This window comes from Fusarium fujikuroi, chromosome FFUJ_chr03, assembly GCF_900079805.1.
Source record: "Fusarium fujikuroi IMI 58289 draft genome, chromosome FFUJ_chr03".
NCBI classification, from domain to species: Eukaryota; Fungi; Ascomycota; class Sordariomycetes; order Hypocreales; family Nectriaceae; genus Fusarium; species Fusarium fujikuroi.
Window position 1 is genome coordinate 3,210,806 of NC_036624.1, and position 27,179 is coordinate 3,237,984.

At 48.2% G+C, this 27,179-nt stretch overlaps 5 protein-coding genes, besides 2 other annotated features; 4 read left to right on the plus strand and 1 right to left on the minus strand.

Moving 5' to 3' along the window:
* Window positions 1-402: 402 nt before the first annotated feature.
* Window positions 403-3,872, minus strand: FFUJ_03091 (VPS54-like protein; the record flags this gene model as incomplete). XM_023574900.1 has 4 exons in its annotated part: window positions 403-619; window positions 668-3,536; window positions 3,585-3,727; window positions 3,781-3,872. 4 exons carry the CDS (start codon window positions 3,870-3,872, stop codon window positions 403-405), a joined length of 3,321 nt encoding a protein of 1,106 aa, XP_023428175.1.
* A 546-nt stretch (window positions 3,873-4,418) lies between these two features.
* FFUJ_03092 (probable cell division control protein nda4) lies at window positions 4,419-6,743 on the plus strand (the record flags this gene model as incomplete). XM_023574901.1 has 4 exons in its annotated part: window positions 4,419-4,555; window positions 4,611-4,737; window positions 4,786-6,194; window positions 6,251-6,743. The coding sequence occupies 4 exons, from the start codon at window positions 4,419-4,421 to the stop codon at window positions 6,741-6,743; spliced, it is 2,166 nt and encodes a 721-aa protein (XP_023428176.1).
* A 2,192-nt stretch (window positions 6,744-8,935) lies between these two features.
* Window positions 8,936-9,047, plus strand: a tRNA (tRNA-Phe).
* Window positions 9,048-13,495: 4,448 nt separating this feature from the next.
* Window positions 13,496-14,881, plus strand: FFUJ_03093 (uncharacterized protein; the record flags this gene model as incomplete). The annotated part of the gene is made up of 1 exon (XM_023574902.1): window positions 13,496-14,881. One exon carries the CDS (start codon window positions 13,496-13,498, stop codon window positions 14,879-14,881), a length of 1,386 nt encoding a protein of 461 aa, XP_023428177.1.
* Window positions 14,882-21,780: 6,899 nt separating this feature from the next.
* Window positions 21,781-23,452, plus strand: FFUJ_03094 (uncharacterized protein; the record flags this gene model as incomplete). XM_023574903.1 has 2 exons in its annotated part: window positions 21,781-22,127; window positions 22,219-23,452. The coding sequence occupies 2 exons, from the start codon at window positions 21,781-21,783 to the stop codon at window positions 23,450-23,452; spliced, it is 1,581 nt and encodes a 526-aa protein (XP_023428178.1).
* Window positions 23,453-24,194: 742 nt separating this feature from the next.
* On the plus strand, window positions 24,195-26,073 carry FFUJ_03095 (related to NOL1R protein; the record flags this gene model as incomplete). XM_023574904.1 has 2 exons in its annotated part: window positions 24,195-24,395; window positions 24,454-26,073. The coding sequence occupies 2 exons, from the start codon at window positions 24,195-24,197 to the stop codon at window positions 26,071-26,073; spliced, it is 1,821 nt and encodes a 606-aa protein (XP_023428179.1).
* A 451-nt stretch (window positions 26,074-26,524) lies between these two features.
* Window positions 26,525-26,630, minus strand: a tRNA (transfer RNA-Pseudo(???)).
* Window positions 26,631-27,179: the final 549 nt, after the last annotated feature.

Sequence of the window (27,179 nt, forward strand, 5' to 3'; positions counted from 1 at the left end):
GTTGCTTACGAGAAGACAGGTGTTTGGATGGGACTTGAGACACTGGAATGCAGTTCGGTTGGAATGCGGGTTGCGGGTTGCGGGAGAAAAAAAGAGAAGCTTGACGCCAGGCTCGAGTCGAGAACTACCAATCTAGCTAGTTTACACAATACTATAACTCGAAACTATAATAGCTCTCAACTGTGAGAGCGTATCTGTGGTGTGGTGTGAACTCGACGTCCGGCGAATCTTTCACATTAACTCATTGTCTACATCTTCGCCTATCAAAGGCGAGTCGGGATTGAGTGAACGTCAGCAATGCAACTACTGGTGCTTGTTCTGCAAGGAGGCACTTCGTGCAACCAGACTCCTCTCGATCATTCGCCCGAAAGAAAGGTGCTCTTAGTTGAGTTGTCATAATATCTACTTCTCTTCCTTCTCCGCCGTGGATTCCGATGCAGGAACCGCCTCACTCTCCTTGGATTCATCATCTCCTTTTTCATCTGCGGGCGTTTCTGTTACCTGCTCCACTGCCTTGACCTGCTTAGACTTAATGATCTTTTGCAGATACTCTCCCGTTTCCCCAAAGCCATCCAGTTTTCCGAGTTTTGTCGTGAGGAATTCAATGTCGTTGTTCATACTGGAGATGGTCAGTTGAACTGCCTAGTTAAAACTCAACAGAACTTACCTTTTCAGGCCAGTTTCAGTCTTGGGATCTGCTTCTCTAAAACTTGACCCAAGCTGATCCCTGTAACTAGCAAACACAGGAAGCATGATCATCTGGATTGATGTCTCAGGGAGGTGCTTCGTTAGGACACGATGCAGAGTAGTTGTCTCCTTCGCCAATGTTTCCATGTATGAATGGACGCCCTTGTCTCCATCTGCTTCCCAGTCGATCGTCTTCATCGTCCGTGAGTGAATGGCAGCGCGGCCGCCCATGATCTCAACCAGTTTCTGGAAGATACTATCTTGATGCTCTTGCAGTAGTCGTCTAATCTTGTCGAACTCACCCATGAGATTTGATACGCTCGCTCCGGATCCAGCGTGACGTCGCACAAATTCCCTAACATGCGGTATCAAAGTTGCTGTGAATGAGAGCGCCTGGGAGGCCAAGGCCAAATGCTTGGTGGTGATGTTCTTTAGCCCAGCTGACCGCGTTGCCCCGGCACCAAGAATTAGCTGGGTGCATCTCGAGTTGAAGAGCTGAAGATACGCGATTAATGAGGTCGCAATATCAACAGTCATAGACGGTATACCACTGATCAGATGAGAGAACTTGGCGATTCCATCTAAACATAGAATGGCTGACTTTGGTAACATGAACGTCTCTGAATCGATTGTAGCAGTCCTGGTCTTTTCCTTGCCGGTTCCGTTTGTTTCGATTGCATCGTCCTCATTGACAGGCTCTAATTCCGAACTAGGTACCCAAATCTTGGTACTGTCTGTCCACTCATGAGGATCATGCGTGCTGCTCCCCAGGATGGTATTAAGCAACTCGGTGTCCTTCTCGGTAAAGTCTTTGGCATTCCACTGATCAGATTCCATACCCTGAGCGAGCTTCTGCATTTCAGCATCGCGATTCCGTTGCACGAAATCCTTAATGTGTCCATTAACCACATTCTTGAGTGACGTGCCGCTTCGGCCAGAGATCGACTCGCATTCGGTGGCAAAATAGAGGTTGAGTGTAAAGTACCGGAGGAAGAGGGTCAAAGGCAACTGTGCAGTCTGCTCTGCTCGAACCTTTAAGACCTTGACGATTTTCTCAATTGCCACGTCGACAGCTTGGCCAAGGAGATTAGTAACGTCGAGGCTCTTGTGGAGCTCCTCCTGAACCTCGAATGTTGCACTGTTCATAGGATTGCTTGGGAATCTATCTGGCCTCGGACTGGATATTGGTGATCTGACTGTGGGGGACATCAACCCTTCCCCTTGTGGGCTCTCAGTGAGGGAGCTGGTAATCTCCAACAAGACCTTGACTTGTGTCGTAAGTCTCCTGAGTGTCTCTGTGACTCCAATGTAGATCTTGATGAGAAGGTCCTCACCATCCTCAGGATCCAAAGAGCGAAGATTCCGTGCCAAAATGGAAGACTTCTCCTGATTTGACAGATGACGGCCACCACTTGCAGTAGAGACTGACATCATCGACTCATTGTCATCATCTGTAGAACTGGGCAAGGGGCGTCTGATCAAGTTTCGGATTTCACGCAAGACAGACTCTCGGTAAGCGACAGTCGCTTCGGCGATATGTTTTGCTCGATGCAGACCAATCATATTAGGCAGCAGCTCGGTCTTCAACTCATCGGTATTTGTGAGATAGGTTGGAAAGACTGAAGGAGACCTAGCATGGCTACCTTTGGATCGACTAGCTGCGTTGCTCCACCTGAGAAGAATCTCTTGGGATGACACAGATTCGACATGTCGTCGTAGATCACGTATTAGAATATTCTGAAAGTTGGTTTCGTATGCCTTTCCTATGCGAGACCGCAAAGCTGTTAGATCCGCGTGGATGCCTTGTAAAGCTGAAGCTGAACGCAGGTCCCGCAACTGAATCTCAGGTTCATTTGCAGTAGTAGCGTCCCTTTCGCCTGCGATAAGCTTTTCAAGAGAGTCGATATTCGCCAGTGCCTTATCGACTTCCCCTTCGTCCACTAGCGTCTCACAGTTTGCAAGGCCATCCGCAATCTGCCTCAGCTGAAGCACAGCATCGTTGAGTTGACGTAGATTTTCTTGGCGCCTTCGCTGGTAGACAATATGGAGGCCTCTGGTTGCAATTTCTTCGTCCAGAGCTTTCAGCTCTTTTCTGAGTGTCTTAATTCTCCCCACGGATTCCGCGGCCTCTGAGTGGAGTTCCTTCAACGATCCCAGGGCAGTAAAAAACGTTGTTGATGCGGCGGAGATGGAATTGATTAGATGAACCTCGATAGTGTCCATGTACCAAGACAACTTCTCTTGCAAAATTGCATTGGTTGCAAGAGCCTTCCTTGGCGCGGCAGCGCTTCCGTTGAGTGAGCTTTGCCCATCATTGGCGTTGGCGGGTCGGATAACCTCGGATCGTTCGCTCACAATGTCAAAAGTTCGGGGGTTCTCGAGATGGAATTCATCGTCAAAATACACAGTCGGGATCGTGGATAGAGGAGGGGGTCCATGCGTGGACCTTCGAATGAAGCCAGCACTTGGTCTTCTCACAGGGCTGTGACCATCATTCGAGTTCATCGAAGAAAGTGATGCAGTCGAGCCTTTCCGAGTTGGACGAGGTTTAGGCCCCGGCCGTAAGTATCCATCACCACTCGATTCGGTCGTGGTATCTTGCCGGCCAGTGCGCTGCTCTTTGTTGACATCCTCGTCGCTATCTTTCAAGCGCTGAAGCTGTTCGTATAGGCTTCCGATCTGTGACAAATAGGGTTTGAATTCCTCAGTGTCGACCTTTGTGATGTTTGTCAACGTTACTGGGGGGATATCCCGAGCCGTCGGGGGTTTATGCGCGGTTGAGGCCGGTGCTGAGGTGTGAGGCTGAAGACCAGTTCGTACAATTGGGGGTTGAAGAAGGGTTGAGATAGCTTCAAGAGGTTAGCTTTACGATGAAAGATCCGTGAAGTAAAACCAACCATTCTGACTTGACTCGTATACTGAAGCTGCCAAATTACTGGGAGCACTGTCAAGAATACCTCCTACTGAATGTATGGAGCTCGCTGTAGAGCCACGTCGTGATGACGGGTGGGGATGCATTTGAGCATGTCTGTGGCTGTTGCTGCGACCAAGTTAGTCCCGTTTGTTGTATATAATAAAGGCACATAAGACTACCTATGAAAGGGAAGCTCCCCGCGACCTATGGGCGACAATGCCGCAAGGTTGTCCGCAGACTTGGTAGCGTTGGGAGAGCTGGGAGAGAACATGATCAATGGAGATCCGGATAAGCAAGGACAGCTTCAGAGGTGAACGTGGGATGTAGATTAGTAGGGTATCATCGCTCAAAGGATTGCAAACAAAATGTGCACCGTCAAATGTATATGATAGCTAAGATGTGAAAGGACAATTAAGTGAAGAGAAATAAAGAGAGGATCGGAATCAAGAATGCGCCATCATCACCAAAAAGGGTCTTGAATATTACCTTCAGTACCTCGCCGTCTAGACACCTTGTAAGTTACGCAACCTGCCCCCCCTAAACCGATTATTGCCTTGGCGTTGGCACGTGATGATAAGCGCTGAGCTTCTGATAACTGTCCCTTTACGTAGAGCTGCAACCACTATACACACGCGTCGCGTCTCGAGGGACTTCGCGTTTTCGCGTAAATTGACCTAAGGTTACCCTTCCAACTTGCGGAGCAAAGCCCCTCCATCGATCCACAAACAAGATCTCCAAACTCCCTGGTCAACTTTTGGGCTTGTAACGAAAGGAAAGGAGTGATTCACCAGATTATTCAAAATCACGCAGATACACAATGGACCGCGGGTCAATCTACTCGGCTCACGTATATGAGCCGAGCTACGCTGAAAATGGCGACACTCGAATGCAGCTCCAGACACAGCTTGAAACATTCATCCTTGATTTTCGACTGGATAACAACTTCGTCTACAGGTTTGCCCCCAAATATCTATCTTTTCGACAGTTCTTCATAGTAACGGTGCTGTAGAGATCAACTCCGAGAGAATGCCCTTCTCAAGAGATACTTCTGTGATGTCAACATCAACGACTTGATCAGCTTTAACGAAGAGCTCGCGCACCGATTGACATCTGAGCCAGCAGAGATTATCCCTCTGGTAGGGACCACGCAGCGCGCAACATATAAATCTCTAACAAGTCAATAGTTTGAGAATGCATTAAAAAAATGCACACACCGTATCGTCTTCCCCCATGAGCCCAAGGCCGAGATCCCTGATCACCAACTTCTCCTTCACTCGAATGCCGACGACGTTTCGATCCGTAACCTCGATTCCGTGACCATTGCGCGACTGGTGCGAGTCCCGGGTATTGTCATCGGCGCCTCTGTTATGTCATCCAAGGCGACAGGACTCCATATTCAATGTCGCAACTGCGGACACACACAAAATATCCCTGTCCTAGGTGGCTTCACAGGTGTCACTCTGCCTCGACAATGTGCTCGTAGCCGAGTTCCCAACGACCCAACTCCAAAATGTCCTTTGGATCCCTACTTTGTTGTTCACGAAAAGTCTGGCTTTGTTGATCAACAGATCATCAAGCTCCAAGAGGCACCCGACCAAGTCCCTGTCGGGGAACTTCCTCGACACGTTCTCATCTCAGCTGACAGATACCTCACAAATAGGGTGGTTCCCGGATCGAGATGTACTGTTATGGGCATCTTCTCGATCTACCAAAACAAGGCTTCTAAGAACTCTTCTAATGGTGGTGCTGTAGCCATCCGTACCCCCTATCTTAGAGCGGTTGGGATCCAGACAGATATCGATCAAGCAGCCAAGGGAAATGCGACTTTCTCAGAGGAAGAGGAGCAAGAATTTCTGGAGCTCAGCAGACGGCCCGATATATACAACGTGATGGCCGACTGCATTGCGCCCTCTATTTACGGTAACCGCAATATCAAGAAGGCAATTCTTTGTTTGCTGTTAGGTGGCTCAAAGAAAATTCTTCCTGATGGAATGAAATTAAGAGGCGACATTAACGTATTGCTTCTTGGCGACCCCGGTACAGCCAAGTCACAGCTTCTGAAATTTGTCGAGAAGGCGGCTCCTATCTCTATATACACCTCGGGAAAGGGCTCCTCCGCTGCAGGCCTGACAGCATCTGTTCAACGTGATCAATCTACTCGGGAATTCTATCTCGAGGGTGGTGCTATGGTTTTGGCTGACGGAGGAGTTGTGTGTATTGACGAATTTGACAAGATGAGAGACGAAGATCGAGTTGCGATTCATGAGGCTATGGAACAGCAGACTATTTCCATCGCAAAGGCGGGTATCACCACTATTCTGAATGCGCGAACATCGGTCTTGGCTGCTGCTAATCCTATCTTTGGTCGGTATGATGATATGAAGACTCCTGGAGAAAACATCGACTTTCAGACTACTATTCTGTCACGTTTTGATATGATTTTCATTGTCAAGGATGACCATAGCCGCGAGAAGGATGAGACTATGGCCAAGCACGTTCTCAGTATCCAGATGAATGGTAGAGGCGCCGACGACATGACTGAAACTGAAATTCCCATTGACAAGATGCGACGATACATCACCTACTGCAAGACGTGAGTTGCAATTCCAACTTTGACAATCTTATTTTGTTTATACTAATACCTGGCAGACGTTGCGCACCCAGATTGAGTTCCGAGGCTGCTGAAAAGCTTTCTTCTCACTTCGTCTCCATCCGACGCCAGGTTCATGCTGCTGAGATGGAAGCAAACACACGTTCCTCTATTCCCATCACAGTCCGTCAACTCGAGGCTATCGTCCGTATCACCGAGTCTCTTGCTAAGCTTACCCTTTCACCCATCGCCACCGAAGTACATGTCGACGAGGCCATTCGACTGTTCCTGTGCTCTACAATGGATGCCGTCAACCAGGGCAGCAATCAGGGGAGTCGCGAGTTGAATGATGAAGTCAACCGCCTTGAGACGGAGCTCAAACGTCGCCTACCTATCGGCTGGAGTACTAGCCTATCTACACTAAGGAGAGAAATGGTCGAAGGCAAAGGATACAGCGAACAAGCGCTGAACCGAGCGTTGATGGTTCTTCAACGGAGAGACACGATCATGTTCAGAAACCAAGGTGCCCAGGTGTATAGAAATGGAGCTTAATGTGGTGATGGATTCCGGTAATGTAAAGGGCTTGTTTGTCAATTTCGACAGATGTCTCGGTGGTAGACTTTGTTAATGAGTAATGAGGCGGGATCATTATGACTGTTGCATATGAGCAAATTACAAACACAATCCAGTTTAAGCATGTTCCTCGTCAACGCTTTGATTATCCCAACCATGATATGACACATGCCTCGCCGTAAAATGTCGTGATCCTCCCAGAAACCCCTTTTATAAGCATTGGTCATATCTGCATCTGCCCTTGAGAAGAGAATGCTAAAAATAAACTTAGTAAAGAGCCATCTGAGCTTAGGCTAGAGTTACCTAAAGATTTTCATTACTTAGGATAGAGGTCCTAGGTTTTCTTGCCTTCCCTAATCTGCCTCACCACCGGCACCATCGACGTTGATAGTATTGTACCTATATATGTATGTCAGCATGCAGCTCTCAAGTCTGCAGCAAGCTTCTTACAGCCATATCAACTTGAATGTGTGATTTCGATAAGTGCTTTGTCGACTTGAACGTGTGATTTCGATAGATGCTTTATCGGCTTGAACGTGTGATTTGGATGGGTGCTTTGTCAACAGGAATAATGACTGGCTTGTGGCGGCCAAGGGTTCATAGCGACGTCGCTTTTTCGATGGGATGCCGATGGATGCTTTTAACGACTGAATGATAGCTGGCTTGTGGCAGCCAAGCGTTCATAGCGATGTCGCTTTTTCGATGGGATGCCGATAGATGCTTTTGACGACTAAATGATAGCTGGCTTATGGCGGCCAAGCGTTCATAGCGACATCGCTTTTTCGATGGGATGCCGATAGATGCTTTTAACGACTGAATGATAGCTGGCTTGTGGCGGCCAAGCGTTCATAGCGACGTCGCTTTTTGATCCTTCGATGGGATGCTGATGGATGTTTTGATTCAGAAGAAAGGAAGTTGAGGAGCGGGGTATCTCCTCGAGCTCCCGAACGCTTGTGGATCTCAATGACGTCACAGCCAACCAGCATATTTGCTTGTATCAGCTAAGCGATTTGCAAAGAGGTCCTGTTTGGATTTTAGCGTGGATCCATCAGCCTTCGGGGGCTCAAGGAGGTATATGCAATGCAATTATTCCAGACATCCCGAAAATAAAGGCCCTCATCTGTTTTATATTTGGGTCAGCGGGAGGAAGGCATAGAGGCTGGTGCTGGGCTTGATTCGATGTCGTGGCCACGCTAGTTACGCAATGCATAATGTCGACGGTGTCTTTTTTCAGAACAGGAAATAAAGGACGAGGTAATTGGCCACGAGCAGTGATGTTTCTCTGTATGTTATGCACTAACTGTCCACTGACCTGCAGCCGGCGAAATGTCACACAGCGGATGGTGCTGGGCTCGGTTCCATCACCACAACCATACCAGCTATGCGATAAGCCATCTTGATAGCGCTGATTTCCAGTAGCGAAATTCACATGGCTATCAACAACTGTTGTGACATGAAAGCTATTGACAGTCTCACATCACTCCCACGTGCAATCCTTGGTTGTGGGAACCATATCTCGTCGAAGCTTGTGGTGATTATCTCCTCCGACGTCAACCTGGAACAATTTAGAGTAGCGGAGGATCATTCCCTCGTGGGATACTCTTGTCATGGCTAATATGGATGGTTATAGGAGGATGTACCAGTAGGTTTGGCCTACTTGTATTCTCGCGACAGCCTACACGAGTGTCAGAAGTATCCCCATCAACGAGTATAGAGTAAAGACTGACGATACTACTCTGTATCATAGTCTGTAATTGCGTAGTTCCACCCCGTGAAACGAAACAATAGTTGCCGGGAAGGGCTTTACATTAAATAATTACTTAATGGTCCAAGCCCTTCTACCTTTCCCGGTCGGTTAGAGAAAACCCCCTGCATGTTTATTATTGCACCGTGACAAGCAACCTAATTGTCTCTGGTTGGCCAGAGAAAATCCACTGCGCGATTTACATACCTAGCCAAATAAAGACAGTCCTGCAGCCACCATTACTCAAGGATACAACCTAACTCTAGCACTCACACCTGGAATGCATGTAATGAATAATCTCGCTTTGTTTCGAGAATCACACACGAGGGCCAACTATCTACGTTCAGAGCAGGAATATGTGAAAAGCAAAACAAATACTAGGAGGTTATATTCTATTACAAGACTGCACCTTGTAACAAATAACATGTCCCCGATGGCGCAGTTGGTAGCGCGCTCGACAAAGCACCTATCGAAATCACACGTTCAAGTCGATAAGTGCCACGCTCGAGAGGTCCCAAGTTCGACCCTTGGTCGGGGGATCTTTTTTGGTATTTTTTAATGTTCCTTAATTTTCATATCTAAATTGTTTATCTTAGCAGCTAATACAAATCCTGCAGTTCCTACAAGCGCTTAGTCCTCCACAGAGACTAGAGCTCGCCTTCACGCTGTTGTGGAACGTAGCCAAGCTCGATGGTAAGCCACAGTGAGGGAATGGTGCTAATGTGAAACTGTTCCAATGCCATGGAACTGGATGTGTACGCATGCATGCAAGCAAAGACGGCGCTTCAATAACATATGGTGCCATCTTGGCATGTACTTCAGTTAAAACATGGTGTTTACTGTTGAAGGCCGGAATGCTGAGGTGCATGACGTGCAGCCCTGCCAATAGTAGCTGGGTATAACGAGAACGGACGGTTATTTCCCAACAGACAGGAGAAGAACAAGGAAACCAATCCCTGATACTCTATCATTGGATCGTTTTGCTGGTGTTATGCCATTGTTCAATAAGCTCATAGCAGGATTTCTTGGTGCTTATGATCTGCTATACCAACAAGGTGCATTCCCCTTCAAAACGTAAGAGCCAATCGTAGGGTAGCTCTGACAGAGACGCTGCATGGTGGTCTATTAGGCCTACAACGATTTGTAAATCATTCAATCTGGTTGTTTGGCTGTGGTGTGTCAGACTTGGTTTGAAGGTCCGAGCCCGTCCTCTGGGAGCAAGAAAACATCAGGCCTTGATATATAGTGCCAAAATAAATACGGCAAAGGTATCCTAAACTCAGGCTAAATTTATACTAAGCTTATACTAAGTTACCTAAGCCTCTTTGTCACCTAGTATCAAGGTCCTGAGTTTTCTTCCCCCCCTAACGAGCCCGTCTAGCCCGTGTCCGTACAAAGGAGTCTGCTAGCCTGTAGTCAGGCTGGAGCTCTAGCCATGGCGTCTTGGTTCGCGTATCTCAACGAATAACATTGTGCATGATGTTGTGACCGAAATGTAGCCAGCAGAATCGAAAGTTCAAACTTCAAAGCTGAATGGCGTGGAAATGACGAATTACCAGACGCGTCCTAGCTTGCCTGTTTGCCCACGCTCCAGGTCTGTGGAGCACCATATCCATGGATCGAGCAGACGATACCTATCACTGTACATCACGGATAACTATTGTGTTTCTAACATCATGGAGGAGACAGAGGTGTGTCGCCGGTTTGCAATTTTGGGTTTATAGTCTTTGATGGCCAGTGATGATGAGGGTTGTACTTTGAAGGGAGAAAGAGACTCTTTAGGACCACGTCTAACTTGAGGAGTGGAGGCGATTATGTCGGCATCTTGGATCGGTGAGTGCTGATAGAATGCTCCAATGTAGATACTTGGGTACTGTCAGACGACATGCATGCCTCGTTGCGGGGAGGGGTGAGGGCCTACCTAGTTCCGGATATGCATGTGCAGTCAGCAGGCTTATTAGTTCGATGTAACATTGTCGTCCCTGCAGAGAAACTTATCCACAATGTTGAAATAGCTTAGGATTTATACTCAAGACGCCCAGATTGTTATACAGCATATCGACGCACATATCTGCGCTCAAATACAGCGTCGAACTCAGCTTTTGTACATACCAGAGATGAACCACTGGAACGAATCAGCAACCTCCGGGGGAGCTCCCAGAGAAGAGGCCAATGAAAGTTATTCCCGTTAGAGAAACGGCACGGAACGCAGTACGAGGGAAGCCAACCTGGTTTTTGTTACCTGATCTCAACAAAGCCTGACGAGGCGCGGTGGCGCTGAAACCCAGTTCAAGGCCATGCACTCAAAGATCAAAAAGCAATCTGATCTGGCCAGCACATCGACTCGTTCCCTTCTTTGAATGTTGAACAGGATACGAATGGTCAGCATTCGACATAGACATCGCCGGAAGAGTCGAGAGCCTGCGTCATAACTTTGATAGCAGAAGGAAAGAGGGTCGGAAGGACGAAGCTCAACGGCACGGGTACTAAAACTCAAGATAGATGTAATCAACGACTCCAGCTGGAGTCTCTGACTGCTGGTGTGGATGAGTGACAGTTGACAGGTTGCTGGTTAATGAAAGAGATGCTGGGTTAGTAGTTACCTTAATTAGACATTCAGGAGTCTAATAAAAAGAGTTGAGATTCCTCGATGAGATGTAATTCGCCGATCTCCCTTGTGACTTTCTCTTTCGGCTTCTTCGATCTGAGTAAGGCGTTAGGTGGGCGGACAGCTTACCCGAGCTTGGGCTTGGGAAGACCTGAATCGATCTTGTCAACATCTTATCCCCATGGGTGCCTTTAGCCAGCCAGATTCAGCCCTGGAATATCCTTTAAGCTACCCGAGGTTAGCAAGCCAAACTAAGGGATGCGATTCACGATATTTCCATCCGCTGATCTCCATCCCCTTGTGTGTTTCTGATGCCTTACAGGGAATACAATGCTTCGATGATCGGCCCGCCAAGGTCCACATATACCCATCTCTAGCCATCATGAGCTGGCGTGCGATGCCCACTTGAGAGCCAAGATCCCAGACTGGCACTTTGCTGCATTCGTTAATTAGCGCGCACTCGAGATCAAGTACGAAGCTTGAGCGAGAGTTTATAAATATGATGGTTTCAATGACGGCCTATGATAGAGAATGTTTGCGTGACCCATAACTGCGACAACGCAGTGGACAGGAGAGCCCAGACTAGGCACAATGGATCTATACACCAAGTCATGTCATGCCCTCGATACTGATCTGCTTCCCCGGCTGCCCAGCCGAGTTTTGGTGGTTTGCATAAGCCCCGTTTCTTTTAGGCCTCTTTTTATACTTGCACATAGATGCGCAACTGTTGCCGGCGGCACTTCCATTGACTGAGGCAAGATGGGGCTTCAGGCCTCTATCTGCGGCCGCATGGCAGGTCAATTCCCCTTGCAAGCATCCATCCGCTCAACTCACTCACCTAAATGCCGACCTACCTACCTAGTTGCTTTTACTGCATTTAGCAACGCAATTTTTTCTTATTACATGCATACTTTACCTGACCACGGATGCTCCATTTGCATCTCGTGCCTGGTATTGGCTGTGATCCGAGGTGAGGTCAGGTAGCGGGAGGCGAGTGCTAATGGGTGCTTTTTGGGTTTTATGCCCAAGACTTTTCCATGTCTGTTGGTAGGCCAGGCAATGGCAAATATTTATTAATAATCCCACCTCCCCCTGTCATACTCAATAATCTCTAGCTTTTCTTGCCATCACCTTAAGAACTTGTGCTTGCGAGAGCTCATTTTGTACTATATCTTCAACTGTCACTGGTCCTGGTCCTGGTCAGCCATTTCGTTTTCTGACATCCGCATTCGGAAATCATCAAAATCGACGATTTGGGCCTGATCTTAGGCACGCTGCTGGGTGGCTTTCGTTTCAGTTTTCTCTCTCGATTTACTGCCTCTCAAAGCTCAACGATATCTCTTCTGCCATTGGTCCTCCGCTAACAATACACGGGCGGGAATCTTGGTGGCTTCCTGGTTCTCCAGTCCTTGGGAGTTTCCTTCGTTTTGACTTTTGCCTCAGCCGTCTGAAACCTTCAGACTCGAACCATTTTATTCCGCTCTCGACTGAGGCTGGAACGGCTTTATGCTTAGGGTCATCGTCCCTCCAGCTACTTGACCTCTGGGTCCTCATTTTCTATTCTATACCTAGGCATGGTGTTTGCATTGTGACGCTAAACAGCTCTATCCTCGCATTCTGACCAATATTCATTCGCCTGCACGTTCGTGTTGCTATCCCTTTCTCTCACGCAAAGTCTTTGCATTCTCTACAGCCGTCATATTCCCGCTAGAACCACGCTTATCAGAGACCAAATCCGGCTTCCTGGTGCGTCTGGTTGCAAGCTCGCCCACATCCCTCAGGTTTTCCATCAATACACAGCAGAAACACGGCTGACCACACGGCCTCATTCTACGGTCCTTTTCCTCCAAGTCTTTTGCTGCGTATGAGCCTGTGTTTCCTTTGCTACCTGTCTCCAACCCGGACATTGTTGTGGGCTTGTTTGAGATTCTCCCGCTCCCCCCGGCCGTTAGCCAACCTGCTAGTCTCACCCAAAGGAAGGCTTTAATCGATCTGCGTCAATAGCGTCTTCTCAGACCGCTAGGAGCCCATTGAGGCTACACGCCTTTGACTACACCAGCCTTCATCCACTCCCCATCGTCTATCTGAGCAGTGGAACCGCCCGCATTCCATCTTACAGCCTACTCCCTGGAAGTAGTGGGCTACTGGGCCCTTCCCGCTCTTTTCTTCCCTCTGGCCTGGCTGATTCTATTCTCTTATTGGACGCTACCGAAAGGGTTCTGCACTTGAGCACCTGGGGCATAAGTTAGCTGTTGATGCAACCGATCTAAGCCGCCACTGATCTTCCACTAATAAGCTCGACACTGGCGTCTCTCTTTCCCATCCATCTTTGTTGATGGTAGTCCTTCCTGACTGAACCAGAAATATTCCACAACATTCATGTCTCTAACAGCTGTTGAGACCGCCGCGCGAACATCACAGCGGCTGAACGCGATGCCACAGACCATGCCGGAGGCCATGCCACATCCACACGCGACGACAATAATGAATTGGGCACCGGACACACATCATCCTCCTTGGGGTCCAGTTCACTCTTACTATGATCAACGCCTGTATTCCCCGGCGGGTCAACTCACCGTAGGGCCCGATCATCGTCGTCCTTCGCAGCAGCAGCATCATCAACACCCACGAACTGGCCATGTTTACCAATCGAATGAGCTGCCAGGCTCTGTGCCTCAGAACCAACCCTATCCTCCACATCCCCATCCACCATCTGGGCTATATGCTACTGATCATACAGCTGGACAGCAAGCCCGTCCAACCCAAGCTCCATCCACTACTCTTCTACGGAATAGCGAAATGCTGGACCACGCGCAGAGCCACCCTCCAGTATATGCACCGAGGCTGCCCTCGGTGTTAGAGCATCAACCGCCCGCCTTCATGCATGGTCAACATAGACCATCAATCGATATGCATGCGGTGGCCCCCTTCACAGAGTATCACTTCAATCCGCCAGTTACAACCAATGGTAGACCACCTGATTCGAATAGTCCTATGGTGTCTCCAACTGAACCGAGGCCTGATCCTATGAGGATAGTCGACATTCTTACCACTGGTGAGAGAAGTGGCGGTAGGACGAGCGTGGACAATCGCTCAGGAGGCGATGGCTGCTTCAAGCTCCAGATACGACAGCAACCAATTGCGGCTCGATCATGTGGATTTGGGGAGAGAGACCGGAGAGTAATCGATCCGCCGCCAATCGTTCAGCTTCTCATCAACGACGCCAGTCTCACGAAAGAAGAGACAGCAAAACATCTGCGCTATCCCCACTACGTAATGAGCTGCTCTATTTTCGATGAATCTGGGTCTTCTGATGCCTCTTTCATGCCTGAAGAGTATCGGCAACAGCGCCGACTCATGGGCTTACTAGTCAGTGCCCCGTTTGTTGGCAAGGATGAACATGGCGAGGAGGGCTGCTTCTTCTGCTTCCCAGACTTATCCTGCAGAACTCCTGGCTCATTTCGCCTTAATTTCACCTTGGTCAAAATTGACCCAATCCGTGCAAAAGAGGTGAAGCGCTTCCCGACTTTGGTCACCGCTCAGAGCGATGTTTTCACTGCGTATACAGCAAAGGACTTTCCTGGGATGCAGGCCAGCACAAAGTTGACTAAGCGACTTAAGGAACAAGGCTGTATTATTTCTATCAAGAAGGGAAATGACCGGTCCAAAAACACCAGGAGTCACGACGATTCAAGCGATGGAGAACAAGATGAGGGCGAAGCTACGTTGCAAGGAAAGCGGCGACGCCGTTCGGCACGGCAGTGAGCTCGCAGCATATAATATACAGGGCGTTCGATGTGTTTTCATGGCAGGCAAGTTTTGGGTCATACACGTACACGGATGGGACAACATGGCGCTATATTGATTGACGATGCTACCTTGGTGTTTCTATACTGCGATACAGAATGAAGGCTGTTCTGATGTGCTCATTATACCATTGGTTTGCCTTTGTTTCAGCAAGGCATGCTTCAGTTAAAATAAGTAGTTTCAACATATAAGTTGACGTTGAGAAGGGGCACTGTGCTCATATCACAACTTGTGGAATATAGAGAACAGCTGTTCTCCATCTCTTCTTGCATATTTCCTCGTTGTCGCTAAGAACCTCAAATGCCCGTTACAAATCGCGACTCCTCTTGAGAATGATCATATATGGCTCAGCCGACCAGATCACACTCGACCGACGATGCATGTAAACTAAGAAGTCGAGCCCCAGCCAACAGGATTTGCATATAAGCTTCTGTGGACAACAACTTTGGCAATAGCCAGGTTATCCTCTTCCTTGCAGTCAGGAGGCGTAGATACTCCTGTTACTCCAGTTACATGATTGTTACTCCTTTGCATGGCCTCTGGGTCTGTCCCAGCACCTATTCGGGCCATGACCAGATTGGGATGATTGAGTACCCAAGAGTAGTTCACGGGTCACAAATCATAGTCGCATTCCAGTATAGCATTTAGGCCCCAACCAGAGGTCTCCGTGGGCATCCACGAAGAAAGTTGCGCAGTGTTTTGTTTCTCATCAAAGTTCAGCTGCATGACCGCTCGCTAGGGAGGTTTCGATGTTTCTGATGCAGGTAGACAGGGTCTGGGTCAAGGAGCCTTGTGTAAATGTGGCAAAATGCGTGCAACTTGTTGAATGTGATCGGTCAAGTTAACTAGTACTTGTTAGGATGTCAGAGTGAGATCTCGCGAACAAGGAACGATCTGATGACAGAAAATTTTGTGACTTGGCAGCGTTATCCTTTGTCGTCAAGCTCAACGTTCTTTGATCGCCCAGCTGACTGCTAGGATGGCATCCACAAGATTGGCACCACACCCCTTCGCTGAGTTGATCGACAACTAGTCTAGCAATGCTGAACCATCTGAGAAGAGTACAGTAGAGTTGGTCGCACTAAGCAGGCAGGCAAGCTATCTAGCTCACATTCACAGATGTCAAAATTGGAGTATCAGCCTTTCTCAGACGGCTGTCCTTGCTAAATGCACACCTACTCGATCAGCGAATGTCAGACAGAACCTTGGTTGAATATTAGACATTGTCAGTGGCTGCTCAATAGTCCATCGTTGTTGGAATATCACTGGGCCCCATACTACCAATTTCTGCTATTATTCTGTCTCCCGGATCCTATACTCCGGAGGCAGGCTCCGCCGTTGCGATGGCTTGGGGCTACCCGCCTTAGACTGCCATGAGACTGCGACCCGTGAAGATATATACAGTACAACCCTACATAGCCACCACCGTAAAGTGGTTGAATCTGGTGCGGGAACTACGCAAGCTCCCGCATCTACTGGATATCGTGAAAGCTCCATTATCTGATCTCGTGTGAGCAGTGAACTAGTTAATTCGGAGAACGCTTGTCATTGTAAGTCTATGAGAGTACTGCATTGCTTCCTCAAGGGAGAATATCCTACGGTATTCGATCTCGTACCATGATGACGGATGTCAAAGTAAATACAAAAAGTAAGACATTAAGATTTGTATAAGAAACAGACTCTTACGAACAAGTTCTTTGTTTCTAGCTCAGGCTGCAGCGGAGAAAGGCATTGGACATGAGTCTCCGGACCAATCGTGCTATAGCATTCCACTGATTGGTGATATGTGAGTGACAAGCAGATGCAGATCTGACATGTGCTTTCTGAATCAACTGTCATTGCCGATCGTGCCAAGGCCCAGAGTGAGACACAAGGTTTTGGGACTAGGGGACACATATTTGATCCAGCAACTTATGACGCTTGTCGCCTCTCGGCGCCGCCCCTGACCATGCAAGCCTCAGCTCAACATGGTACAGTAGATGCGTCTTTCTTGCACATGACTAGCATGGCACTGTCCCCTTTCTGGCATTGTCAACTCTCAGAGATTTTTAACGGCCTCTTTGGTCGATTTTGTGACGAATCAATCTCACTAGCAACAGCAGTTTCGCTGTCAAAGTTGCGTTCGCCGACGTCAACCTATCAATCCTTCATATGCCAGAGCCCAAGACACTTTCAGAGTCCTTTTGCTGAAGACTAGAACTCCATGCTTTTTCTCTTCCAGTATCCAGCTTCTTCTATCGTGTCCCTGTTTATGTACAGAGTGGATGCTGGATCAGATCATGAAGTTTGGCATGCGAGGAAAGCAGTGGTCTTTTCCAAAGCACCTTGAAATTATAACGAGTTATTTTGTAAGTGTTCGACAGGGCAAATTGTCAACACACCATTCCTAGCTACTGGCTCAGCCTCCTGACTTATCGATGGGTCCATGGGGCACAGTATGTAAGGGAAGATTGTGTTTAACATGTTACTACACGGCGAAAGTCTTCTGCATGCAATGTCTCAAAAAACCCCATTGAAATAAACCAGCAGCGTTAGTATCCCTCCCGTACGCCACGAATTACAGATTACGTGCTTCTGACTAAATCAACTGAGGCTGTCTCAGAATGCATTGTAAAATTGGCGGTCCGTTTTGGTGGGAGCGGCTTCATATCGAGATTTCCCACCGCATTTGCTTTTATGCACACCGGCGTATAAATCACTTCTGGCAAGCGTTTGGTTATGTCCATGAGACGATTTGGCCTTGGACCTTGGCGTCTATCTGCAACCTTCAAATAACGGTGAGGGAAAGCCTCGTCTGAAACATCGGCTGACTCTAGAGAGAGTTTATACGGATATCCCCCATCAGCTGTAGAGAACCAACATGCCACAAGCATGTCTTCGAAGAATGCAGGCTTACATGGCAATGTAGCCAACAGATGTTTGGAGGTTCATACCATGGAAATACTCTTCCAGCAAAAAATATATATTTATTCATGTGGGCTCATAACTGGTCCAGTACTATACCGGAAATCTCCGGTTTACTGCCATGAATTAGTATGTTGATGACTTTTATTATGTTCTTACCCGTCAAAACGGACGAAATAAAACCTTTGGATTCAAAATCCTGATAAATTTGGGAGAAATCATAGGCTTGTTACATATCGCTGGGCGTTTCAAGCATCAATCCTGTCTCGTGGCTAAGGGTTTATGAACTTGGCATCAAAGAACATGTTACCAATGATGAGGGCAATGTCTACTAAAGTAGCAGACTTGACGAAGCTAACTATAGATTTAATCTTCATAAACACAGCCACGAATCTATTCTCGTAGTAGACCTTGAACTCACAACAACCCAGCTCTCACATTCTACCAACAGCGAAACTTGAAGAATAACCTCTCTGCAATAATCAAAGTCTTACTCTGATGCATTCCGGACTTCCACCTTCAGCATCATTGCGGTATATAGGGTAGGCAACTCTTAATAACGGACATTACCATTCAACATAGAACATTAGTGTTCACGATGGCCTACAAAACCACGTTTGTGGTTGATCAGAATGATGTACTGTTTCTCTGGGCTTTATGTGGGCGTGGGGTCGAATACAATGGCCTAACTTAGTAATCAATTGAAGAAGCAAGATGGCGGCTACCTGCATCCATTTGCCTAGCATGTGTAACTTTCGTGCAACTTGAAGCATGATTAGTATGACGATGAAGTCACGGCTCCAGTTGCCTTCTTTGAGGTATCCGGATGACGAGTTGACATCAAGCCCACGCAATGATAAACGAGCCTCGTGGTTTGAGACTTCTTGAAAGGATCAGTCGGAGACTCGTAGATACCAGGGCGGCCGCCATCGAGTATCTTTTCAGTCAAGGATGAGGAGATTACCGTAGTTAGAGGGCTCATCAGATAGGTGAATGGTGAGCTGGATCTGAATGCCCATCTAGTTAACCTTTTATGCGAATAAAAAGGAAACCTACTAGCACGATAGCCAGTTGATATCTCACATTTGTGTGGGGACCGGGGATTTAAAGGGTGCTCGTTCAGGTTGACCTCTATTAGCAGAGGAATTGATATTCCTTCCGAAGTTGATCGGGCGTGGCTGTGAATATTGGTACTGCATTTCTACTGCTTCAACTGAATAAAATCCATAACACTAGCTAGTGGATGGTTACTGACTTCTCAGCGCTCCTTGAGATGGAGAAAATTGACAATATTGAAGAAGAGAGCCTCGAAATCACTCGCAGAATAGTCGGATGTTCCATGGCACACTTTGGCGCCCATGAAGGAGAAGAGACATCAACTTCCAAATGGCAGCTGGTGGCGAAGAGTGGTTACAGAGGGACTGCACGCATTCACCAATAGGAGCCAGCTAAACAGTCTAATTGAGAGTTTCCCATTAGATAATCTTCGGCATAGTAGTTGCTTAGTTCGACTCAGGGCAACAATTCTTAGAACAAAGCTTGTTACCTTTCAGGTCTTTGTTATGTCGGCAAAGGGGGGTAATACTATTTAGGACCTCTATCTGAAGTGACAAGAAGACATAGGTAAAGTTAGTATAATTTAGTATAGATTTAGCAGACCCCAGATTAGGTATTTCTGGGCACTTGGCTTGACGCCGGAATTTCTCTTGCTCCCTGGGGATTAGCCAGTCTAGGTTGGGGAGTTGAAGAGAAGTCGGCCGTTGACAAAGCTCGTTTGATGAACAAGCAGGGAGAATCCTGGCGCGTTTCAGGTTATTCTGGTGGAGCTTATGTAGTCCTCAACAGTCAAGAGAAAGGTAGAAGCCACACGAGATGCTCTATAAAAGCCCAGATCAATCCACCGGTGTTCGACCTCTTGCTAGGAGTTAGTGGCGCAACCAAAAACACGCAATTTATGAGTGATATTCGGATACCGCTTGGAGGCTCAACGGAGGGAAACGAAAACAAAAAGGTCTTTGAGCGAAGGCAAGGATACACTGTTTGTTTCTCTGACCCCAGTTCAAGTTGCTCCAGGGTTGAAACACCCGCTCCGTTTCGCGGCCACAAGTAATAGTACAAGGATCAGCCTGAGGTTTCCTGTGTTGCTCAGAACAGCCTACCTGTACTACGGGTTGCAGGTTGACATATTGTGAACGTTGCTGTTCAGAATAAGGTGGCAACAACATACAGATGACTATCGAATTCTCATCAAGTGAACTAACCGTCAATAGTCATAGTCGTTGATCGCCCAAGGACCATCTCGATCATCCAGACTAAGCCCATGGCTCTGCCCCTGCAACGCCAGTTAGATCCCTGCTGTTTCAGACCAGGTCACGATCTGCAGGCACTTTAGGGTGCGACCCTGTAATCTCCAAGATCTGGCGGGCCGGTCCTCATTGTTCTGAGCCTTTTCTGTTCTTTGTGCGTAGAAAACGAGGAGTGACGGTTGTGCAGCTTGATCGCGACTGTGGTTCTAGCGCATGATCATTTGAAGCAAACATCTTCAGGATCAATGTATCACAGCAGATGAAGCCGGAGTGCAGAAATACGGACTGCAGCTCATCAATTCCACCACCACCACCAATCAAACATGACTGCGGCGAATCCAAGTCACACCGACTGCTAGCGCATATCTGTTGTACACTGCTTGCAGTCGTTACCGCCTATCTTAGGACCTTGCCTTACCTCTAGGTACCTACCTATGAAGACATTCACTTAGTGAGCCGTTATTTTCCTATTATAGGGGCAGACTGTGATTCATGGTCCCTGTTAATTTCCCCTGTCCATCATCCACTAACCCGGGCGCCAGCCGCCATGAATGAGATTTTTCGATGCAGGTACACATATTTATAGGTTACAATATAGATCCTGCCCAGCCCTATGAAGAGCGAGAAGGCATATCCAATGATATTTCTGGACATTAGCGCTCGTTGCCGATGCAGCTCTTGTCTGTTTCATCTGACTTGACTCCTATCACGACAAAGTCGAGCCCAAAAATCAAGGTTTCATGCATTAATTTACACATGGCCCCCAGATGTGGCTTGAGCCGCTGTACCCAATCCTCTTTCACCATCTTGCTACACTAGAAAGTTCCGAAAACGCCTGGCGGCTTGGGCGACCCCTGAATTAGGCCCGGCCGTTAGTAAAAACGGGGGAATAGTAGCTCGCCACGCCCATAGGCTCCATCACCATAATCCTTTGATCAAATAGACAACCTCAGTGACGAGAAAGCCAAGAAACCAATGATGGACGTGCACGCGCTTAGAGCATATCAAAGTGGCCGCAGTGACAAGGCCAGTGCAGTGCAGATTATAGTATACGCTGTGCGCCAGTGCAGTGTTGGCAGCTGCGGCGAATGAATGAACGGATGGATCCTACAGGATTCAGCCCAGGTCGGCCCCCGTTCACACAAAGACCTTCACCTCTGATCCTCGTCCAACATACTTCTTTCTCTTCATCCTTCCACACGCTGTTTTTCTTATTTATCTTATTTTTCCCTCGTACACTGCACTGCTGGGCACGTCCTCTCGTTTTTCTACTCACTCACTCATTCATTCTTCAGAGCAGCTTCAGACCTTTCTTTTCTCTGAACTGCTTGTTACCCTCCTTTTCACTGTGTCAACCACCACGATCTATCCATCGTCTCTGATTCACTTGCACTCAACATAGTGACTGGACGGTTGCGAAACATTCTTTCTTCTCACAGGTGCTCCGGTATCACCTTCGTGCCCCCCCGCTTTACACTTGTCTGCTTCCTCTTGAAGAAGAAGCAGGTTTCATTCTCAGCGCCCAGAATCCCAGAGATCTCAACGCTAGCATTTACATCTTTTCCTACTCCGCCGTCAAAGATCCTTCCGTGCGGTTAAACCATTTAGCTCGATACTTTTGAACACCATTTGTCATTGTCAATCATCATGAAGTCCGCTTTCGCTACCGCCGCTGCGGTCCTCGCCGGCGCCGCTTCTGCTGCTCACGAGACGGGTACCTTCGCCGTCTTGCGCTTCACCAACGATCAGCTCACTAGAGGTCGTATGGATCCCATTCTTTTCCCTGGCCAGACCTCCACTCATGTCCACCACATCATGGGCGGCAGTGGCTTCAGCACCAAGGCGACCGGAAAGGATCTCCAGAAGTCAAAGTGCAGCAATGCGCTTGTCAAGGGCGACAACAGTAACTACTGGTTTCCCACTCTTTACTTCCATGACCCCAAATCTGGAGAGTTTGAAGATGTCGAGTTCGACTACTTCAATGCCTACTACTTGTAAGAACACTGCCTTGTCTCATTGCGCCACTCGAGCCCTTCACTTCCCCAATTATCGTATTGTCTTGCGCATATTACTGACAAGGAACAGCTTCGAGAAGACACACGATGATATCAAGCCTTTCCCTGTTGGTCTCCAGATCGTTGCTGGTGATGCTATGACCCGTACCATGCCCAAGGCCGGCAGCAAGCCCAACCTTGACCCTTCAAAAGGTCCCGTCAATCCTGCCAGAATGACTTGCCCCCGCCTGAACAACGATTACACGCTTCCATCTTGGGATGCCAAGTCTGATGGCAGGATGGCTGGTGTAGGTGATCCTGTCAACAAGGGTGAAGGTGTCGGGTTCCCTGATCGAACTTGTGATGGCAAATATTCTCCCCTCCGAGCTGATGTCCACTTCCCCTCATGTTATAACCCCGAGGCTGGCCTCACCGACTTCAAGAACAACATGGCCTACCCCGAGGACAATGACGGTTATCTCGACTGCCCCAAGGGTTGGATTCACGTTCCTCACCTTTTCTACGAGGCTTACTGGCGCACCGACAAATTTACTGGCCGCTGGACTGAGGGTGAGGGCAAGCAGCCCTTCGTCTTCTCCAACGGCGATGTTACTGGATACAGCAGCCATGCCGACTTCATGGCCGGTTGGGACGAAGACCTCCTCCAGCATATCATTGACACCTGTAACGCTGGTACCGAGGGTATGGACCACTGCCCAGGCCTGACTTATGGCCTCAACAAAGGCGACTGCACCATTGAGTCCGAGGTCGACGAAAAGATTACTGGTACTTTGAGCAAACTTCCTGGAAACAACCCCTTGAGTGGATTTTCTTATGGCGATAAGGTCCCTTCAATGCCCTCCGGCGGCGATAGTGAGACTAGCCCCAGCAAGCCCTCTGCCCAACCCTCTGCCCAACCTTCTGCCAGCAAGCCGGCTTCTGGGGAGAAGACCACTGCCGCTGACCTCCCCGGCTACACCAAGCCAGCTTCTGGTTCCACTGATGTCCACGAGGAACCAGTTGTTCCTAAGCCTACTCTACCTTCCAATCCTTCAGTTGTGTCTGAGGCGGCTGCTCAAGCAACCGATGTTCTCTCCAGTGCCCCCAAGCCAACCGACATCTTTGGCAAGCCCGAAAAGCCCAAGAAGTGCAAAACTAGAGTTCATACCGTCTGGAACACCGTGACAATCACACAGACAGCCAGTGTGCCTGTCCAGACCGAAGCTGGCACTCCTAGCTACAAGAGAGATCATGTTCGACGACATGCTCACCACCATGGCAGTGGACATAACCATCTACGCCGCCGTAGCCACCTCCGCCGCTAAATATTGCTTACCGGCGAACTGGATCTGCTAATAGCATACTTTGAATGGTAGTCTAGGTGGCAGAAAGCTTTTCTGTCATTTCTTGTGATGGTGCATCTACGGAGCATCTTGTACAGGGGTCCAGTGACCACTGCGCTTCCTTGGACCGGAGAATATAAGGTTGGCGATTTCATGGACAGATATTTTGATTCAAGTTGCGTGGTGTAAGGGAATGGAATTAAGGGGCAGGAAGAAAGTCGTTGGATGATTCGCTTCTACACGTACATTTATGGAGGACATACCTTGCTTGCCAAGGGGCCAAAGCGCTCGAGCGCACATCTTTTGCCCATCATGAATCCAGGGCATATGCAAAATACATTCACCCGTAGCACACAAAAGTGATCAAAATGTCCTCGGCATACCACGCCCGTTTCCAATCCTACTAGTGACCATGTTGCTCGAGTGAAGAAGCTGTTGTCAGCCTGGGAGTTTGGACTCTGAAGTTAGGAATAGTACGACAGCATCCGTATATCTTCAGTTGTGCCCTAGTCCAATATTGTGCCAGATTGTGTTTTCACTTCCGTACAGTCGCATTCCGAAAATCCTTGATGAAAGCACACCAGGCACAGTACCTAGTCACTTACAACTAATGATTTTGCCCGTCGGCTAAAGTTCGGTTAGAAATTGAACGAACGACCAGCCTTTCTCTCTTACATTTTCTTCATCACCACACGACTCTTCGTCCCTGAAGACTATATTGAAAATGTCTCTATATCATGAGGCAGCAGAGATCCTGGCAGGATCATCATTTGAAGGCGGAAGTCTCAAGTCGCGTGTCTTCAAGAAGAAAAATCTTAAATCCGCACCAAACCAAGTTTACGCCTTGGTGTTAGAGAGTTGCAAATGGAGCCTCATTCTGAAGGAAGTGATTGAGAGATCAGAACTTCTGAAACTCGAGCGCAAGGTTTGCAGCCCGACCCTACGCTAGACTGTGGAACGCCTATACTAAGTATTGCACGCAGCTGACCCCGACGTTGTCATTACTTCTTGTACATGACCTTTTGTTGGCCAAGAAAGGAATTGCTCTTCCACAAGGCCATGGGCTTCGTGCATCAATTGAGAGGCACAAAGGACGCATAAGCTCAGAGTTCAAGCTCGCACGGCTTCGGAGAAAGATACCGACACTCGAGGCTTTGAGAGAGCAAGTTGAGAGGCAATGCGCCGGCGAAGAAGCGAATTACCCTCGCTGGGTTCGTGTCAATGCTGTGAAGAGTACCCTCGAAGAGCAGTTGGAGACGACGTTCTCCAAGTACTCTAGAGCCACATCCATCAAGGAGGTCGTCACGAACACTGGAAGACTCATATACATCGACCCACATGTGCCAAACCTTTTGGCCATCACTGCAGGAACAGATCTCACAAAAACCGAGGCGTATACAGCGGGTAAAATCATTCTACAAGATAAAGCCTCTTGTTTTCCTGCTTATCTTTTAGATCCCAGAGCAGAGGATGGCGACCTAATCGACGCTTGCTCTGCTCCTGGCAATAAGACAACTCACTTGGCAGCGATCCTCAAAGAACATAGACCAGAAACCAGTACGCCAGAGCAGACAATCTATGCATTCGAAAAAGATTCTCGGCGAGCACAAACTCTGGAGAAAATGGTCAAGATTGCAGGTTCGAAGCCTGTAACAAATATTGGATTTGGACAAGACTTCCTACAAGTCGACCCTATGGCAGAGAAGTACAAGTCAGTCGGAGCTTTGCTACTGGATCCAAGTTGCTCAGGGAGTGGAATTGTTGGACGAGATTCCATGCCGGACCTTCACCTGCCAGAAGGTATCAGTAGCACAGGAAAAGGTCCGACATCAAAGCAAAACGGGCGCAAAAGGAAACATGAGCAGACAGAGGCAACTGAGGACAGGATCATGATAGATGATGACGGTAACGAGACTGCCATCAAGTCGGAGAAGGATTTAGAAACACGCTTAGAAGCGCTTTCTTCATTTCAACTGACGCTTCTGTTACACGCCTTCAAATTTCCATCAGCAAAACGAATTACATACTCCACATGTTCAATCCACATGCAAGAAAACGAGCGTGTTGTCATGAGAGCTCTCGAATCCGACATTGCGAAGCAACGGGGTTGGCGCATTCTGTTGCGGAAAGATCAGGTTTCTGGGCTGAGAGAGTGGCCCGTCCGAGGACTCTCTGAAGCCTGTGGAGGCGATGAAGACATAGCAGAGGCTTGTATTCGCTCTTATAAAGATGACGGGCAAGGTGTTATGGGCTTTTTTGTGGCTGGTTTTGTGAGGCCCGATGTACAGAATATCGGGACTAGCAGCAACGAAGGTCCTTACCTGCGAGATGATAACGGTGTGATCATCCGTGACATGCTCGGCATGCCAGCCCTGAAAACCACTGGTGAGCATGTCTCTTTAACGGAAAGAGATGATAAGAGTGGCGATAGAAAGGAAGAGGAAGAGGATACGGAAGAGGATCAGGAGGAAGATGAAGATCCCGAAAGCGATAGTACTAGCAGTACTGCGGCACATGATCTCAATGCTCGTCAGATCGCCTTCGACGCACGTCAAGGATCTTCCACAGACGAAGATGATGAGTGGGGAGGCCTTGACGATTAAATTGGCAGCCCGGAAAGAGTGCAGGGCATTTCTTTCGGCAGATGACAAGACGTCGTATCACGGGCCACTGATATCAAATCCATAACGACAAACGGCTCTCAGCAAATTGAAACTGGCCTCCTCAATCAAGGATGAAAGAATAGGAGTGTAACTCAAAAGACGAAAGACCGCCTGGTATTGGGTGATTCCTACCATCTTACGTGATTAATATGCCTCCACAACTTTTCATCTTGATCGGTAGGCGGTTATCCGAATGGATCCGAACTCCGTCTACTTTCTGTGTTTTATATCAAGAGCTTAGTAGGTCACCATGTTGCAACCATCACATCGCGGCCGCAATCTGCCGCCATTTGGTGAACAAATAAAAAGCATTGTATATTATCAACTTAATCGGATGGACTGAGATCAATCCGGAGTCAATGAAAAAGAAAAAGAAAAAAGAAAAAAGAAACCCCCGGGCCAAGGTTCGAACTTGGGACCCTTTCACCTTGCTCATTTCGATAGGTGCTTTGTCGACTTGAACGTGTGAAACGCGCTAGCCACTGCGCCACCCGGGGGGTGGTTCTATTTGCTCAAAGGAAGACAAAAATCATTACATATACCCACCATTTACCTACCCTTACTACCATTCCGGCACTGGCCTGAAGCTGACGAGGACCATCTCAGTTGAGGAAACGAAACATTACGACGGAATGAAACGAAACGGTGAGAATGAATGAACAATCTTGCAAGTTTTCAGTCGCGTGCATGCGTGAACTGAACTTCAACTGACAGACCTGATCGAGAACGGATAGTCCCTCCGCAGCACCCACCAATAAACCTTGGAATGAGGTGATGTCCTGAAGCGATCCTACCTACGCTAGAAATCGGTCGCAGATGCTATTTTTTGCCTTGTCGTGGCGGGATCCATGGTAATGGTGGCTGGCCCGTTATGGGGAAGCGAGATTTGACCCCCCCTTTTCTAGTCGCCTTTCCTAAGCCTTGCCGTCTTCAGCTCGATGTCCGTTTCGACCAGAGAATACACGCGGGAACATGCATTCTGGCTTGCGAGCAATCAGCCGTGTAACCCGGAGAATATGAGAGTCTTGTATCCTTACAGTACTCCT